The sequence below is a fragment of the Nipponia nippon genome, unplaced genomic scaffold (assembly GCF_047370975.1).
Source record: "Nipponia nippon isolate SJK-2023a ecotype South Korea unplaced genomic scaffold, ASM4737097v1 scaffold_68, whole genome shotgun sequence".
NCBI lineage: Eukaryota > Metazoa > Chordata > Aves > Pelecaniformes > Threskiornithidae > Nipponia > Nipponia nippon.
In genome coordinates this window covers 25,975-41,936 of record NW_028262389.1, presented here as the reverse complement: position 1 = coordinate 41,936, position 15,962 = coordinate 25,975, and the positions used below count along the sequence as shown (strand labels likewise).

Genomic DNA, 15,962 nt, shown 5'->3' with positions numbered 1-15,962 from the left:
GGACAAAGGCCAAGCCTTGCATCTGGGATAGACGATCACCTTGCAGTGGCAGGGGAAGAGGATTGCCTGGCTGGAGAGCAGCTCTGTGGAAACAGCCCTGGTGGTGTTGGGGAACTGAAGGCAAAACATGATCTGGCAGTGATCTACATGAGCCAGTGTGACCTAGTAGCAAAGAAGGCCAGCAGTGTCCTGGAGTGTTTAAAGAGGAGCCTCGCCAAAAGAGCGAGGGAAGTGACTGTCTCCACCTGCTCGTCACTTGTCAGACGAGCTGTGCACTCCTGTGACCCTTTCTGGGCCCCCAGTTCAAGTGTACTGGGTCTGGCTGGGTTGGAATTGACTTCACTCGTAGCAGCCCCTATGGCGCTGTTTTGCATTTGTGCCTAAAACAGTGTTGATGACACACCAGTGTTTTGGCTATTGCTAAGCAGTGCTTGCACAGCGTCAAGGCCTTCTCTCTTTCCCACTCTGCTCCCTGCAAGCGAGTAGGCTGGGGGTGGACAAGAGGTTGGCGGGGGGGGACAACCGACACAGCTGACCCCAACTGACCAGAGGGATATTCCATACAATATGATGTCATGCTCAGAAATACAAGCTGGGGCAGAGGAAGAAGGAGGTGGAGGTTTCAGTCATTCAAAGTGATGGTTGCTGGGAGACTGGCTGAGCATCAGTCTGCTTGTGGGAGGTGGTAAGTGATTGCCTTTGCCTTGCCTGTTGGGTTTAGTTTATGTTTGTTCTCATCTTTTTTCTTTCACCTTTTACCCTATTTGTAGCTCAGCCCACAAGCTGCACACTGCCACCATGCAGCAGCATGGGTAGTGACCATACCAGCTGAGGAGTGCCCTGAGGAGAAGGGCCTGGGAACCATGCCGAAGCCATACGAGCCAGCGGGCCTCACATTTCGAAAGGCAAGTGGAGAAACTGGAGAGGGTCCAGAGAAGGACTGCCGTGTTGGAGTAAGAGGCCTAAGCACAAGCTGTGAGGAGAGTCTGAGGGAACTGGGCCTCTCTAGCCTGCTGAAGGAGGCATGGGGCAACCTAGTAAGAGCCTAAACCTACCTGGAGAGATGATGGAGCCAAGCTCTCTTCTGCAGTGGCTGATGGTATGAGAGAGGCAACAGCCACAAACTGCCTCTTGGCAGCTTTAGGCTGAGCCTTAGGAAAGATAACATGGACTAGGAGGAGTGTTGCTGTGATCTCCACCTTTGGAGCTCTCCTTTGCTCCACAAAGTCACAGCCAGCCTGGAGACTGGACTAGACACCCCCAGCAGTCTTTTTCCCACCAGCCCTTCCAGGAGCCTGTGCCTATCCACACATCATACAAGAAGAGATAAAGCTGGAGGCGAGGGTCTCTACATCATGTGCTCCTAGGACAGGTCAGGGGGGAAGGGAGCTCAGGTGGTCTGTAGTCCAATGCCCAGCTCCAAGCAGGGCCAGCTCTGAGGTCAGCCCAGGTTGCTCAGTAAATGTCCGCATCCAGAGAGAGAGTTTACACATGAAGCTGGCATCTAGGCCACCATTACAGAAATGGAGACGAGATCTTTGGCCAGCTCCCTGAACAGCTCCCATCAGTATGCCATGCCTCCTGAGATTCCTGGGAACATCCACCTTCTTGTCCAGAGGAGTGGCTTCCTTAGGCAAGTGTCCTGGCATATCCCCAGACCTTGGGGTGCTTTAGGCTGGAAACAGAATTGAAAGCCTCTGACTTGGGTACTATCAACTTCATTGCTAAAGGAGAGGGAGATGGAGGGATCTCAGAGCTTCCAGGTTCCTGCTGAAGATTGAAAGCCTCCAAGAAAGGAGGTGAAGATAACACTTTTGAACTAGCATAGCCTTTAGATCATTTCCTATAGGAAGGCTCTGCTTCCCCATTTCAAACATTGGAACCCAGAAATCTCACCTGCTTTTCATTTCTCTTCTCCCAAAATCTGACCAAATGACAGGAGGAAAGGCAGCAGAAAGGCCCTTAGGCCTCTGTGAATCAGCTGGGGTCTGGCGCTTGGAGGGCTACGGTGCCATTCCATTGCACATCCCATAGAGAATCAAGCTGGGAAGTGAGTCTGCAAGTCTGAATCAGTAAGGTCCATGGCCAGGCAAGGCTCTGTCTATGGCTGTATCTATGGCTGTGTCTGGAGACCCGTACACCTCCAGCATAGATCAAGCTGGGGCTGAAACTCAGGCCTGGATTCAACGGTCTCCTGGGTCCATGGACAGAGATGCAGGTGGAGGCTCCCTGTGAGGCTGGTCATGGCCGTGAAGGCCTATGGCTGCTCTCAGGGCCCTCACATGGGATCCCACCTGCCACTGCTCTCAACAGACCACATTATCACTCCCTGATGTATGGTGTTTGTGCTCTCTCCTTCCCCACTTCCCTGGGGATCTGGGAGACAGCCGTTTCTGGGTCACTACAGCCAAAGCTGACACTGGTCTTCACATGCCTGATGAGCCCTTCCTCTTTTGGGAGTATCAGGTCCAGGAGAGCAGAAGACTGGGTGGTTCAGTTAGAAGCTGACCAATACAAAAGCTGCCGTCTAACCTGTAACATGTCCCATAGAGACCCTCCATATATCTGAGCTGCCCTGACATCACACAAGGCATCCCCCACTTCTCATCTCCCCTGTCAGTCTCTCCTCAGGACACTGTATCTCCAGCAACCACAAAAGCCATGGGAGCTGTCCTTCCCCACCTCAGCTCTTATTGCACTGATGTCACAGCTCTGTGGTGGCACAGGGGGCTCCTGCTCTCTGTGCCCCAGGCTGTGCGTTTTGGTGCCCATTTGGGCTGCAGCACCTCAGATGTGGCACCAGGGCCAAGGGCAGACTTGTCACATGGAAACCTGGTGCCCAGAGATGGGACCCCGTGTGTGGAAAGGCTTGGCTTCCCAGCAGAGGCACGCTGGAGTGGGTGGCAGGTGGTGCCATAATGATGGATGAGGTTCCCACACCGAGAGCAAAAGCTGCAGTCCCCAAGGGCAGAGAGAAAGAGGCTTGGGCTGTGCAGCCCTGGCAGGAGAGGGCTTTGCTGTCCCAGGTGACTCTGCAGCAGCGTGGGGCCTGTGCCAGAGGTGGAGCTGATCTGCAAGAAGGACAAGGTGCTGCTGAGAAAGTCCCTGGGGGAGGACAGACTGTGATCCAGCCACACTGTGGACATCATGGTGGGGACCGACTGGACAGAAAGCAGCTCTGCAGAGAAGGACCTTGGCATTCCAGAGGAGAAGCAGCTGAGCATAAGCCAGCAATGCACCCCCATGGCAAAGGCCAACAGCCTCCTGGGCTTCATTAGGAAAAGCATTGCTGGCAGATGGAGGGAGGTGACCCTTGCCCTCCACTCAGCACTGGCGAGGCCCCATCTGGAGTGCTGTGTCCAGTGCTGGGCTGCCCAGTGTAGGAAACGTGTTGACTTGCTAAAGCAAAGCAAAGGGCCATAAAGCTGTTTTAAGGGACTGCAGCATCTTTCATAGGAGGAAATGCTGAAAGATGTGGGACTGTTCAGTCTGGAGAAGAAAAGGCTCGGAGGGATCTTATTCATGCATATACATACCTGATGGAAGGGCATGAAGACCAGGGAGCCAAACTCTTCTCAGTAGTGTCCAGTGATAAGACAAGGGGTGATGGACACATGAAATGCCATCTGAACCCAAGAAAGCACTTTTTGACTGTGAGGGTGGTCAAAACTGTAATAGGTTTCCCAGAGAGGTTGTGGAGTCTCCATCCATGGAGATACTCCAAACTCAGCTAGACAAGGTGCTCAGCAACCTGCTCTAACTGACCCTGCCTCAGTTGGAGGGTTGAACTAGATGATCTCCAGAGGTCCTTTCCAATCTCAACATTTCCATGATTCTGTGAGTATGAAGGAGAAAAGTAAGAGAGAAAGAAAGGAACACCACCTAGCCTTGACAACAAATATGGTGGAGTCCCATGGAGAGGACCGAAGCTGGAGCAGGGGAGAAGTGTGAGGAAGAAGGACTGATGGAGATGTTCTTTACTGACTCCTAACCCCCTCTTCACCATCCCCCCTACTCGTCGTGGTCTTGGGGTAGGTAGATGAACTGGGAACAATGGAGTAATTTGAGCCTGGGGGAAAGTGTGAGGGGAATGGTCTTTAATATTTTTCTTATTGTTTCTCACAATCCAAATCTTTTTTTAATTGGCAACAAATGAATTTGATCTTCCCCAAGTCAACGGGTCTTTGTCCATGATGATATTTGGTAACTGATCTCCTTTACTTTATCTTGACCCATGAGTTATTCCATCTTATTTTCTCCCTTTGTCCTGCTGAGGCAGGGGAGGGACTGAGCAGCTGGGTGGGTGTCTGGCTGCTGTCCAAGGTTAACCCACTACAGAAGCACCACATCAGGACTGCTGCATGCAGCATGGGGCTTCCCAGCAGAAGAAAGACCCTGACAGACTGGAGCAAGTCCTGCAGAGGCCAGAAGGGTGGTTGGGACCTGGAGCACATTATGGACAAGGAGAGGCTGAGAGACATGAGTTCCTTAGAAATCATTCAGAACAAAGCACAGGAACAACTGGCTTGGCTGAGAGACCAGCTGTGGCAAGAGCTCTGGGGCTTGTGTGCAATAAGTGTCAGTAGGAAACTGCTTCCCTTTTTCTTAATACTGGTGGTGGAGTTGGGTATCACCGAGCCCCAGAGGAGGATGAGGGTGACGATGCAGCAAAAGTCCCTTCTCAAGGATGGGATGTCCCAAAAGAGATGGAAATAGCCGGTGTGTGGGACTATCTGGGACAGTTTTCCCAGGGCAGCTTCCGCAGGGTGTCCAGGGAACATGGCACAGACCTGGCCTCTCTCTTCTGCACCTTCGGTGCCTTGCTTCCTTCACCGTGATGCCTGACTCTGCACTGGCAGCACCCTGCTGGCTGCCCCCACCCTGCACACTCACACAGCTTAGCTCTACACTGCTGCTTTCCTCTCCTGGGCACTTCCCAGCCCAGCCCAGCCCCTCCCCAGCTCTCCCCACCTCCCCTGCCCTCTCCCCAGCCCAGCAGCCAGCAGCCCAGCCTGGGCTGGCCCCACGGCAGCGCCCATCGCAGGGTGCTGCAGAGCTCTGGGCACTCACCCCACAGCGCCAGCCCCTCTGAAGGGCACAGCAGCTGCTGGGGAGAAGAGAGTGGGGTTCAGTGTCCCCATCAGCCCCAGGGGTTGTGCTGTCACCAAAGGCACGAGGAAAAAGAGGCTAGCCACGCTCTGGCTCTCCTGAATTTATATTGTAGGTGATGCCCAAACCTAACTGAATTTCCCCCCTGTGCTCCCATCAGCCCCACTCCCCACGACAGCATGAGAGTCCTGGGGCTCCTCAGGGAGCTCCCGCATCTCTCCACTCTCCCTTCCCTTTGCCTCCTGGGTTCCCACTGACTCCCATCACACAGTGGTTGTTTGAGCATATCTGAATTTAGTGCTGTACTTTTGGGGGACTTCATCTTTGACGGTGTTTCACCTTCTGAGCCTCCATTCATTCCAACCCCAGGGCACGTGGGGAGTCCCCATCCTCTCCTCTCCTCACCCCTCCAAATTCATTTCCAGAGAGTCTGGTATATGCCAGCAGTCCTGTCATACATGAAGAAACCTGGGGAGAGAATGGGAGCTCATGGGCCATCTCCCCTGCCATTGGATATTAAGAAGAGAGCTTTTAAATCCAGAGCGTTTGGTCCAGTGGAACTCAGTGGGAGAAATTTTGGGAGAAATTTTTCCTTGTGTTCAATCTAAATCTACCCTCCTACAGCAGCCTTCTCTTCTCCAGGCTGAACACCCCCAGCTCTTTCAGCCTTTCCTCACAGCAGAGGTGTTCCATCCCTCGGATCATTTTTGTGGCCCTCTTCTGGACCCGCTCCAACAGGTCCATGTCCTTCCTCTGTACTGAGGACTCCAGAGCTGGACGCAGTACTCCATGTAGGGTCTCACCAGAGCAGAGTAGAGGGGCAGAATCCCCTCCCTCGACCTGCTGGCCACGCTTCTTTTCATGCAGCCCAGGATACAGTTGGCTTTCTGGGCTGTGAGAGCACATTGCCCACTCATGTCCAGCTTTTCATCTACCAGTGCCCCCAAGTCCTTCTCCTCAGGGCTGCTCTCCATCCCTTCATCCCCCAGCCTGTATTGACACCAGGGGTTGCCCCGACCCAGGTGCAGGACCTTGCACTTGGCCTTGTTGAACCTCACGAGGTTCACATGGGCCCCCTTCTCAAGCTTGTCCAGGTCCCTCTGGATGGCATCCTGTCCCTTGGGAGTGTCACCTGCCCCACTCAGCTTGGTGGCATTTCAAAACTTGCACTCAGTTGCACTATTCATGTCCTTGATAAAGATATTCAACAGTACTGGTCCCAGCATGGACCCCTGAGGGACACCACTCGTGCGTTGGGTATCTCCAGGGGTGGTCTCCACTCTAAGGTGGGCTTTGACTAGATGATCTCCAGCACCTACAACCTCTCTTCTTCCTCTTGGATTTGACCTTGAAGCTACTGCAGGATTTCTGATGTCTCCACTGGAGTGGTTGTCTTCTCAGTCAACACCCAAGGTTGAGCTTGAGACCTTCTAAAGATCTAATGGCCACCCGGCACCAGCTGAGGAGGACAAGCCTTGAGCCCACCCAAGCTCAGGTGAAGGCCTGGGCAGAGGCTTCCCTCCAAGGAAGGCTGGATGAGGTGACGGGGAGTCTCAGCCAAGGGCTGAAGGCGCTGGGGGAGGTGGGGCTGGCCCACAGCAAGGTGAAGGTCAAGAAGCAGGGCTGCAGCTGGGGCCAGAGGACACATGGGGCATGGCATAGTGGAGGGAAGGGAGGGAGGGGTATGGACAATGGACGCATTTAGGGGTGCCAAGGTGGCACTTAGGGGTCCATGGGGGCCCTTAGGGATCTGGGGGGCAGTTAGGGGTCTGTACAGGGATGAGACCCAGTCTATAAGGTTAAAGAGATCCAGTTTGTACGGGGACAGGGCCCAGTCTCTACTGGGATGGGTCCAGGGGATCCAGTTTGTACTGGGATGGGGCCCAGGCTGTACTGGCAGGAGTTAAAGGGATCCAGGCTAGACTGTGACGGGACACAGCCTGTACTGGGAAGGGATCATGGGATCCATTTTGTACTAGGACGTGCCCAGTCTGTAATGGAAAAGGATATAAGGATGCAGTTTGTCCTGGGACAGGGCCCAGTCTGAGCTGGGCAATGTTAAAGGGATCCAGTTTGTACTGGGATGAGGCCCATTCTGTGCTGGGAAGGGGACCAAGGGCTCCAGTTTATACTGGGACAGGGCAAAGTCTGTGCTGGGAGGCGTTAAATGGATCCAGTTTGTACTGGAAGGGGGCTCAGTCTGTACTGGGAGGGGTTAAAAGGAATCAGTTTGTACTGGGACAGGGTCCAGTCTGTACTGGCAGGTATTAAATGTGTCCAGTTTGCACTGGGAGAGGCCCCATTCTGTATTGGGAGGTGTTTGAAGGATCCACTTTGTACTGGGAGGGGGCCCAGTCTGTACTGGGAGAGGTAAAGGGATCAGGTTTGTACTGGGACGGGGCCCAGTCTGTACTGGGAGGGGGTCAGGGGATGCAGTTTATAATGTGACAGGGCCCAGTCTGTACTGGGAGGGGTTAAAGGGAACCATTTTGGACTCGGATGGGGTCCATTCTGTACTATGAGGGGTTAACAGGATCCAGTTTATAATGTGACAGGGCCCAGTCTGTACTGGGAGTGGTTAAATGGACGCAGTTTCTGCTTGGAGGGGGGTCAGTCTGTACTGAGAGGGGTTAAAGGCTTCCAGTTTGTACCTGGACTGGTCCCAGTCTGTACTGGAAGGAGTTCAGAAAAAGAAATCTAGGTAATAGCTGAAAAAGTCTTCATTTCCAGCTTTTCATGACTTTTTAAGAAATTTTGCTGATCCCTGAGGGATGCTGGTAGTATCTGGCTCCTTGGAGGACTTTGTACCACTGACAGATTTGTTCCTGATCATCCAGCCAACTTCCCACCCACCGCAGCATCCACTTCTTCAGTCCAGATGTCAACAATCCGCTCTAGGGAGACCACGGGAAACCACATCCAAAGAGTTGCAGAAGTCCAGGTACACAGCATGCCCTTCTTTCCCCTCCCACATGGGTTCAGCAATCCTTTTCTTGTCCTTCAAGTGATGGAGATAGCTGCAAGAGCATTTGCCCTGCCACCTTCCCAGGGACTGAGGTGAAGCTGACCAACCTGTAACACTCCCAATCCTCCTTCTTGCCCTTCTTGAGGATGCGTTTGATATTTGCCTTTTCTGAGGACCTTGCAGCCTCCCTGATCTCTCTGCCCCTTCCAAGATGTTTGAGAGAGGTCTCCTGATGACACCGGCCAGCTCTACCAGCACCTCTCTGCTCCTTCCCACACCAGAAGCCTTCTTCATATCCCACCCTTCCAGCGGAGTGCCCAGGACACAGCACACGCCAGTCCAGGTCCTTGGGCTGGCTCAGAAGAGAGCCAGAAGTGATTTCTTCCTGCAGGCCCACAGCTCCAATGGGGTCTCTGCGCAGCTCACAGCTTCCCTGAGCATTTTTCTCAGTGTCCCCCAACCTTTCTAGTCCACAGGCTGTAGATGAAGGGATTGAACAGGGATGTGAGGATGGTGTAGCAAAAAGGGTTTTGTCAAACTGTCTCAGGAGGGCTGTTCTGGGCATCACACCCCCAAGGATGAGGGTGTCATAGAAAAGAGTGGCACTAGTGAGGTGAGAGGAGCAGGTGGAGAACGCTTTCTGCCTGCCCACGCTGGATGGGAGAGCTGCCCCAGGGAGGCATCTCCAATGCACACAGGATGACCATGTGAACAGGAAGGGGAGGATGGGATCTAAAAAGCAGGTTATGACAGCAAAGAGCACGAGGGTCACAGTGTCACTGCGTGAGAGCTCCAGCAATGGGGTGAAGTCACAGAAGAAGTAGTCCACTCCACTGGGGCCACACAACTGTATCTGGGACACGACTGAAATTATGACTGTAGATGACAGAAATGCCCCTAGCGAAGGGGCAGCTGCCCTCTGGAGACAGACCTGCCGGTTCATGAGTCTTGTAGAGAGCAGGGCGTGGCACACAGCCCAGTACTGATCGTAGGATGTGGTCACGGGTAGTAAACACTCAGTACATGTAAAAGGTGCAGGAAACAATACCAACACCGTGATGAGCAGAGATGGTGCTGTCCCCAGTCACGCAGCTGGCCATCATCTGGAGCAGGGTGGTGGGTCTGTAGAAGATCTCCAGGGAAGACAAATGGCCCAAGAAGAAGCCCATGGGGGTGTGCGGATGCTGGTTTGCCACCACGTGCATGATGATGAGGGTTTTCTCAAGCACAAACACTATGCAGGTCATGAGAGAGAGAGGGAAGAGATTTGCCTAAGGGCTGGGAACGTTCCCCATTCCGTAGGTATGGGGGACTGCATGATGGCCCCATCGCCCTTTCTCCACCTATGAGGAAGAATATTTGGTTCAGCTTTAGTTTAGTTTTATCCTTGGACTGCCTGGCAAGGGTCATCTCTAGGGAAGCTGTGGGTTTCCTAAAGTCTATTTCTAAATTCCTCCCTCTCAAGTGAGCCTCTGCATCTGCCTCTCCTCTCTGCTTCTACTAACTATGGAGCTTCCTCAGGAGTTTCCACTTCACCCAGGCTGGTCTCATCAGCTATGGAGTCACCACTGCTCTTTGTGGGCGATTCTGTCTTCAAAGACCATCTGTACTGAGTTGTGCTGCCCCTCACTGCTGCCCATGGGATCCCCCACTAAAAGCCCCCTGAACAGGCCAAAGTCTTCCCCTCTGAGGTCTGACACCTGCACTCTGCTCCTCTCCTTCCTCAGGCTGCTCAAGAGCTGCACCCCCCTATTTCATGGTCACTACAGCCAAGGATGACACTGGTTTTCATGTCCCTCACCAGCTCTTCATGGTTTGCAAGGACCGGAGCCAGGTGAGCATCGTCTATGTTGGTCCAGCTGGTGGCTTTCCTAAGAAATTGCTCCAACATCCTCCAGAAACCTATTGGTCTGTTTTCACAGTGCTGTCTTCCCCCTCCAATGAATGTCAGGGTCATTAAAGCCCCCAGAAAGAGCCCCAGGTCACTGATCTGGAGACTTCCTTGAGTTGCTTAAGTAAGAGCTTGTCCACCTCCTCCCCTTGATTGCAGGTTCTTCATTTCCCACCACGATGTTGCCCAAACTGGCCTCTCCTCCGATCCTCACCCACAAGGGCTCACCCAACCTGTTGACCTCCAGATTCATTGGACTCTTTGAAGAGTGTATCATCAAGAGGGTGAGTAAAGGATGGGGGAGAGGAGAACCAGAAGATGTTGAGAACGTAGGCCCGCAGGTGGAGACCCCAGTGCAACGTGCTTCCAATTCATGCAGTGCCTTGCATCTACCAGAGAGAGATGGGACAGAGCTGGCCTCACTGCAGGGGTGGGGATCAGTCACTTCCACACAAGCACCAAAGGAATCGGAGATGCCGCCTGGGGTGTCTGTCACACACCCGCTCTGAGGGGACGTGGCTTTCCTGCAGGTCCTGTGCTGTCCCTGCCAGCCACAGGCAGTTTTGGTGGAGAGCCTTGGCGTCTCACAGAGCCCTACAGGCCTGTATTTGGCCATTCAGTGAGCAGCTGCCCTCCCTTAGGTCGGGCTCCATGGGGATGTGTGAGACAACTCTTGTTACAGCCAGTGCACAGGTCGTCAATACAGGTAAAGACGGGAGAAAGAGAGGGACTTCACTCTCCCTCGGGCACAGAACTCCATGTGGTCAGCTGAACACCTCTATGGGCATCCCTGAACAGCGTGAGTAGGGAGAGGTGGCGATGTCCTAAATGTGGGCATCTGCCGTAATTTCAGCTGGCATCCTCACCAGGCCGCAGGATGATGCCCCCAGATGCTTCCCAGTCTCTCAGTACTGCTCCGTTTACCGTGGACTACATCTGGCACCTCAAATGTCACCAGGGGCTTGTGTGTCAACTCCTGGTCTCCATCTCTGACAGTGAGACCATAGAAAAGGAGTGCAGGTGCCTATTTGTAACAGGCGCCATGACCGAAGCAAGGGGAATCGCACCTCCTGGGGGTTTGTGGCAGGCCTGGGAGGGAGCTGAGGTCCCTTCCAGCCCCAGCACTACAAATCCAGCATGAGATGCCCCCATTGACTCAGCTGATTGCCTTCCCTCAGCGTGGCTGAAGGAGCTGCCTCCCTGGCAGTGTCCAGGTGTCCTGCCTCATGATGGGCCAAGGCAGGGGGATTCTCAGAGCTAACTGTGTCTGGGAGAGGAGAAAGGCCACTGCTGCAAAGAAACCTCTCTGCAGAGGTGAGACAGGCAACATCGGTCTCTTCCCAAGCAGGTTCCTGGAGAGCCCCAGGGAGACCTGGAGGGAGCGCCGAGTGGGGTGGGGGGCAGAGAAAGTGACGTCTTGGGCAGGTGCCCTCCTCCGGGGCTGAGACAGGCTCCTGGGGTGGAGGGAGCTCCTGGGAAGCAGGCAGCAGTGCAGAGAGACAGCTCTGCCAAGGAGCAACTCCTCTGCCAAGCGCAGCAGGGCTCTGGGCAAAGGAGTAGGGCAGAGCGAGATTAAAGGCAGGCTGGAGTGGGAGGAGAGAGGAGAGCTGCAAGGGAAGAAACCTTTCCAGCCCTTGACACGGGAAGTCTCTTGGTGCAGGGCAATGCAGCTGCCGTTGCGGGAAGGGTCTCCAAAAGCGTTCACAGCCTCCGGGGTCTGTCAGGAGGCCTCCCAGCCCAGGGGCTCATGTTAGACAAGGGGGAAGGGGTGAAGGCAGGGTGTGAAGCCAGAGCTGCCCAGGGCATTTCAGAGGGGGCTTTTGCAGAGGAAGAGCAAGGCAGGGGATACCTTACAGCTAAAGAGCTTTCCTGAGGCCGTGCTTCCAGTTTCCTGCTGTTTCAGGAAAAGGGGAAAAGGTGCTGCTGCGTTTGGCGAGGGAGCCTGAGAGTCCTGAGCTGCCACGCTGAGAGATCAGTAGGTCTGGTAGGAGCCAAGGCAACGGCTTCCATCCACTCCTTTACCTCCAGAGAGCACCAGCATCACCTTTGCTGGCCTCAGCAGGGTTTCTCTGACCTGCTCCTTACTGCCTGCAAGTGGGGAGTACCTCTAGAGAGTGCCTGAAACGAGGAGGTTTCTTTAGGTCAGAGCTGAGCAGACAGGAGTGGGTGATGGGGTCTGTGATCCCATCTGGAGGGCAGAGAAACAGTTCCCAGCAGGGATAGCTCCAGGCAGCAGAGACATGGGCAGAGAGCTCTAGGAACCTCCAACCCCAAATGGCATGGGAGGGAGAATTTGGGAAGCTCCCTGTCATGCCCTCCAGTGCAGACACCTGCCTCTGCGCAAGACCCCTGCTCTTGTCTCCCACCCAGCACAGCCTCTGCCCTCAAGGCTGTGTGGTCCAGGGCAGGAGTTGCCTCCTCTGCAGCCAGAGCTCTGGCACAGCAGAGGGGCATCTCTCCTGACACGTGGCCACTTCCCTCTGCAGGGCAAAGGGACTGAGGGCGACTGCCCTGGGCTTTTGCTAACTGGGAGGTGCTGTGCTCTGCTGGGTAAAGAGAAGGCTTTCCTGAGTGCCCGGCCGCCTCTCCTCTCCTTGCTTCCCTTAGGAGGAGAGTCACAGAGTTCTTCTTTGTTCCTGCCCCTGCTTGTGCTGCTCTTCTTCCTGCTTGTGGGGTCCCTGGCAGTAACGGTGGTGGTGTGGGGCAAGGGGTGGGGGTGGGGAGTGCCTGCTCTGGCCCTGACCTGGAGGGTGCTGCCCTGGAGGTGTTTCCATGGGACCAAGGTGCCCAAGCCCTCTCTTCATTTTCCAGGCTCCAGACACTACACTCAGTGCTTGGGCAATGAGGCACTGCTTCCCTTAGCAGACAGCACCTTAAGACACCTGATTATGCTGGACAGGGAGTCCTGTGGGGCTGTGAGCATCTCTCCAGAAGGACACAGCTCTCCTGTAGGACCTTGGAGATTTTTGAGAGCACCCGATCTGCCCATGCCAATCAGCATCCTTGCCCTGTGCTCTTCCTCATACTCCGCAGAGCTGTGCTGGAAAGGAGAGGTGTTTTGAACTCTGCACCTGGAACAGGACCCCTCTGCTCCCAGGACACTCCGGTGTCTTTTGCAGAGCAACGTCTGGGTGCAGTCGTCCTGCAGCTTAGAGCAGTGCAAGCCCAGAGCAGCTGGGCACCAGGCTGATGGACAGAGCAGCCCTCCTGCATGGGAGCACTGACGCAGGTTTGCACTGAGAGCAACGGGGCAACGGGGGAATGTGACCCCTTCCAAGACCATTTCCCAAGTGGGATGAGGGTGTCTGAATACTAAAACACAGTGTACCGACACACGTTTGCTGCGCCTCATCTCCCACCTTCCTCTGGGGAAGAAAGCGTCCTTCTGGGCTTTTTGCCCTCCGCTCTAGTGCAGCACAGGGAACTCCTCCCCAGGAAGCCTCCCTCCAAACACCCGGGGCTGTTGCTGCCTCCATGGGTCCTTGCTGGAAAGCAGGGCTGACCCTTCCGGAGCCCCTGGGGAGAGGGCACAGCTCTGCACAGCACACTCAGCCAGCACAAACCAGAGCTGAAGCCTTGGAGCTGCATAACCACCCCCACCCCCCCCCCCCGAGGGAAGAAAAGCACCCTTAGGTATTTCACAATGAATGAATGAAATTTGGCTCAGAGAAGCTTCTCTGAATTTTTTTATTTTCTCTCTTTGGCAGTTTCCCTGCCCAGAAGCAGCAGATGTCCAATGGCAGCTCCACGAACGAGTTCCTCCTCCTGGCATTTGCAGACACGCGGGAGCTGCAGCTCCTGACTTTCTGGCTCTTCCTGGCCATCTACCTGGCTGCCCTCCTGGGCAACGGCCTCATCATCACCGCCATAGCCTGTGACCACCGCCTCCACACCCCCATGTACTTCTTCCTCCTCAACCTCTCCCTCACAGACCTAGGTTCCATCTCGACCACTCTCCCCAAAGCCATGGCCAATGCCCTGTGGGACACCAGGGCCATTTCCTGCCTGGGATGTGCTGCACAGCTCTTTTTCTTTCTCTTCTTCATTGGAGGAGAATATTGTATTCTCACTGTCATGGCCTATGACCGCTACGTGGCCATCTGTAAACCCCTGCACTACAGGACCCTGCTGGGCAGCAGAGCTTGTGTCCACATGGCAGCAGCTGCCTGGGGCACTGGGTTTCTCAATGCTGTCTTGCACACTGCCAATACATTCTCACTGCCACTCTGCCAAGGCAATGCTGTGGACCAATTCTTCTGTGAAATCCCCCACATCCTCAAGCTCTCCTGCTCAGATGCCTACCTCAGGGAAGTGGGCCTTATTGTGATTAGTGCCTGTTTATTTTTTGGGTGTTTTGTTTTCCTTGTGGTGTCCTATGTGCAGATCTTCAGGGCCGTGCTGAGGATCCCCTCTGAGCAGGGACGGCACAAAGCCTTTTCCACGTGCCTCCCTCACCTGGCCGTGGTCTCCCTGTTTGTCAGCACTGTAATGTTTGCCTACTTGAAGCCCTCCTCAGTGTCCTCCATATTTCTAGATCTCGTGGTTTCTGTTTTGTACTCAGTGGTGCCTCCAGCAGTGAACCCCCTCATCTACAGCATGAGGAACCAGGAGCTCAGGGATGCCCTATGGAAACTGACGCAATGGCCGCTGTTTCATTGAGAATAACCTGCCTTCCCTTCTCTGCGCATTTCCCATTTCTCACTTTTTCTTAGGCCATGTTTGCTTTTTTCTCTTGTGGTAATCCTGGTTATGGGTAATTTTCTAGGCTTATACTACTTGTCTTGAGGCTTAATCCCCTCGTATATGGCGCTTGCACAACACTGTGCCAGATGTGGCATGGCCAATAGCAGTTCTTTAATAAATGGAATCTCCCAGGTCCAGTGCCTGAAGGCTGGGCTCTTCCTCCACAGGTGCTGCAAAGAATATGTCCAAGGAATTGGTCTTTTAAAGAGTCTGTTCTCCTTTTGTTCTCAGTATTTTGGGAGTTAAGTTCAGGGTGGCACTGAGTTCCACTGGACCAAACGCTCTGGATTTAAAAGCTCTCTTCTTAATATCCAATGGCAGGGGAGATGGTCCATGAGCTCCCATTCTCTCCCCAGGTTTCTTCATGTATGACAGGACTGATGGCATATACCAGACTCTCTGGAAATGAATTTGGAGGGGTGAGGAGAGGAGAGGATAGGGACTCCCCACGTGCCCTGGGTTTGGAATGAATGGAGGCTCAGAAGGTGAAACACCGTCAAAGATGAAATCCCCCAAAAGTACAGCACTAAATTCAGATATGCTCAAAGAAGAACTGTGTGATGGGAGTCAGTGGGAACCCAGGAGGCAGAGGGAAGGGAGAGTGGAGAGATGCGGGAGCTGCCTGAGGAGCCCCAGGACTCTCATGCTGTCGTGGGGAGTGGGGCTGGTGGGAGCACAGGGGGAAATTCAGTTAGGTTTGGGCATCACCTACAATATAAATTCAGGAGAGCCAGAGCGTGGCTAGCCTCTTTTTCCTCGTGCCTTTGGTGACAGCACAACCCCTGGGGCTGATGGGGACACTGAACCCCACTCTCTGCCCCCCAGCAGCTGCTGTGCCCTTCAGAGGGGCTGGCGCTGTGGGGTGAGTGCCCAGAGCTCTGCAGCACCCTGCGATGGGCGCTGCCGTGGGGCCAGCCCAGGCTGGGCTGCTTTGCTGCACTGGGCTGGGGAGAGGGCAGGGGAGGTGGGGAGAGCTGGGGAGGGGCTGGGCTGGGCTGGGAAGTGCCCAGGAGAGGAAAGCACCAGTGGAGAGCTAAGCTGTGTGAGTGTGCAGGGTGGGGGCAGCCAGCAGGGTGCTCACAGTGCAGAGTCAGGCATCACGGTGAAGGAAGCAAGGCACCGAAGGTGCAGAAGAGAGAGGCCAGGTCTGTGCCATGTTCCCTGGACACCCTGCGGAAGCTGCCCTGGGAAAACTGTCCCAGATAGTCCCACACACCGGCTATTTCCATCTCTTTTGGGACATCCCATCCTTGA

At 54.5% G+C, this 15,962-nt stretch overlaps 1 protein-coding gene across 1 annotated transcript; it reads left to right on the top strand.

Annotated features, from left to right (window-relative positions):
* The first annotated feature begins 13,694 nt into the window (after positions 1–13,694).
* LOC148051109 (olfactory receptor 14A16-like) lies at positions 13,695–14,624 on the top strand. Its single transcript, XM_087738372.1, has one exon. It carries the CDS (start codon positions 13,695–13,697, stop codon positions 14,622–14,624), a length of 930 nt encoding a protein of 309 aa, XP_087594498.1.
* The last annotated feature ends 1,338 nt before the right edge of the window (positions 14,625–15,962 follow it).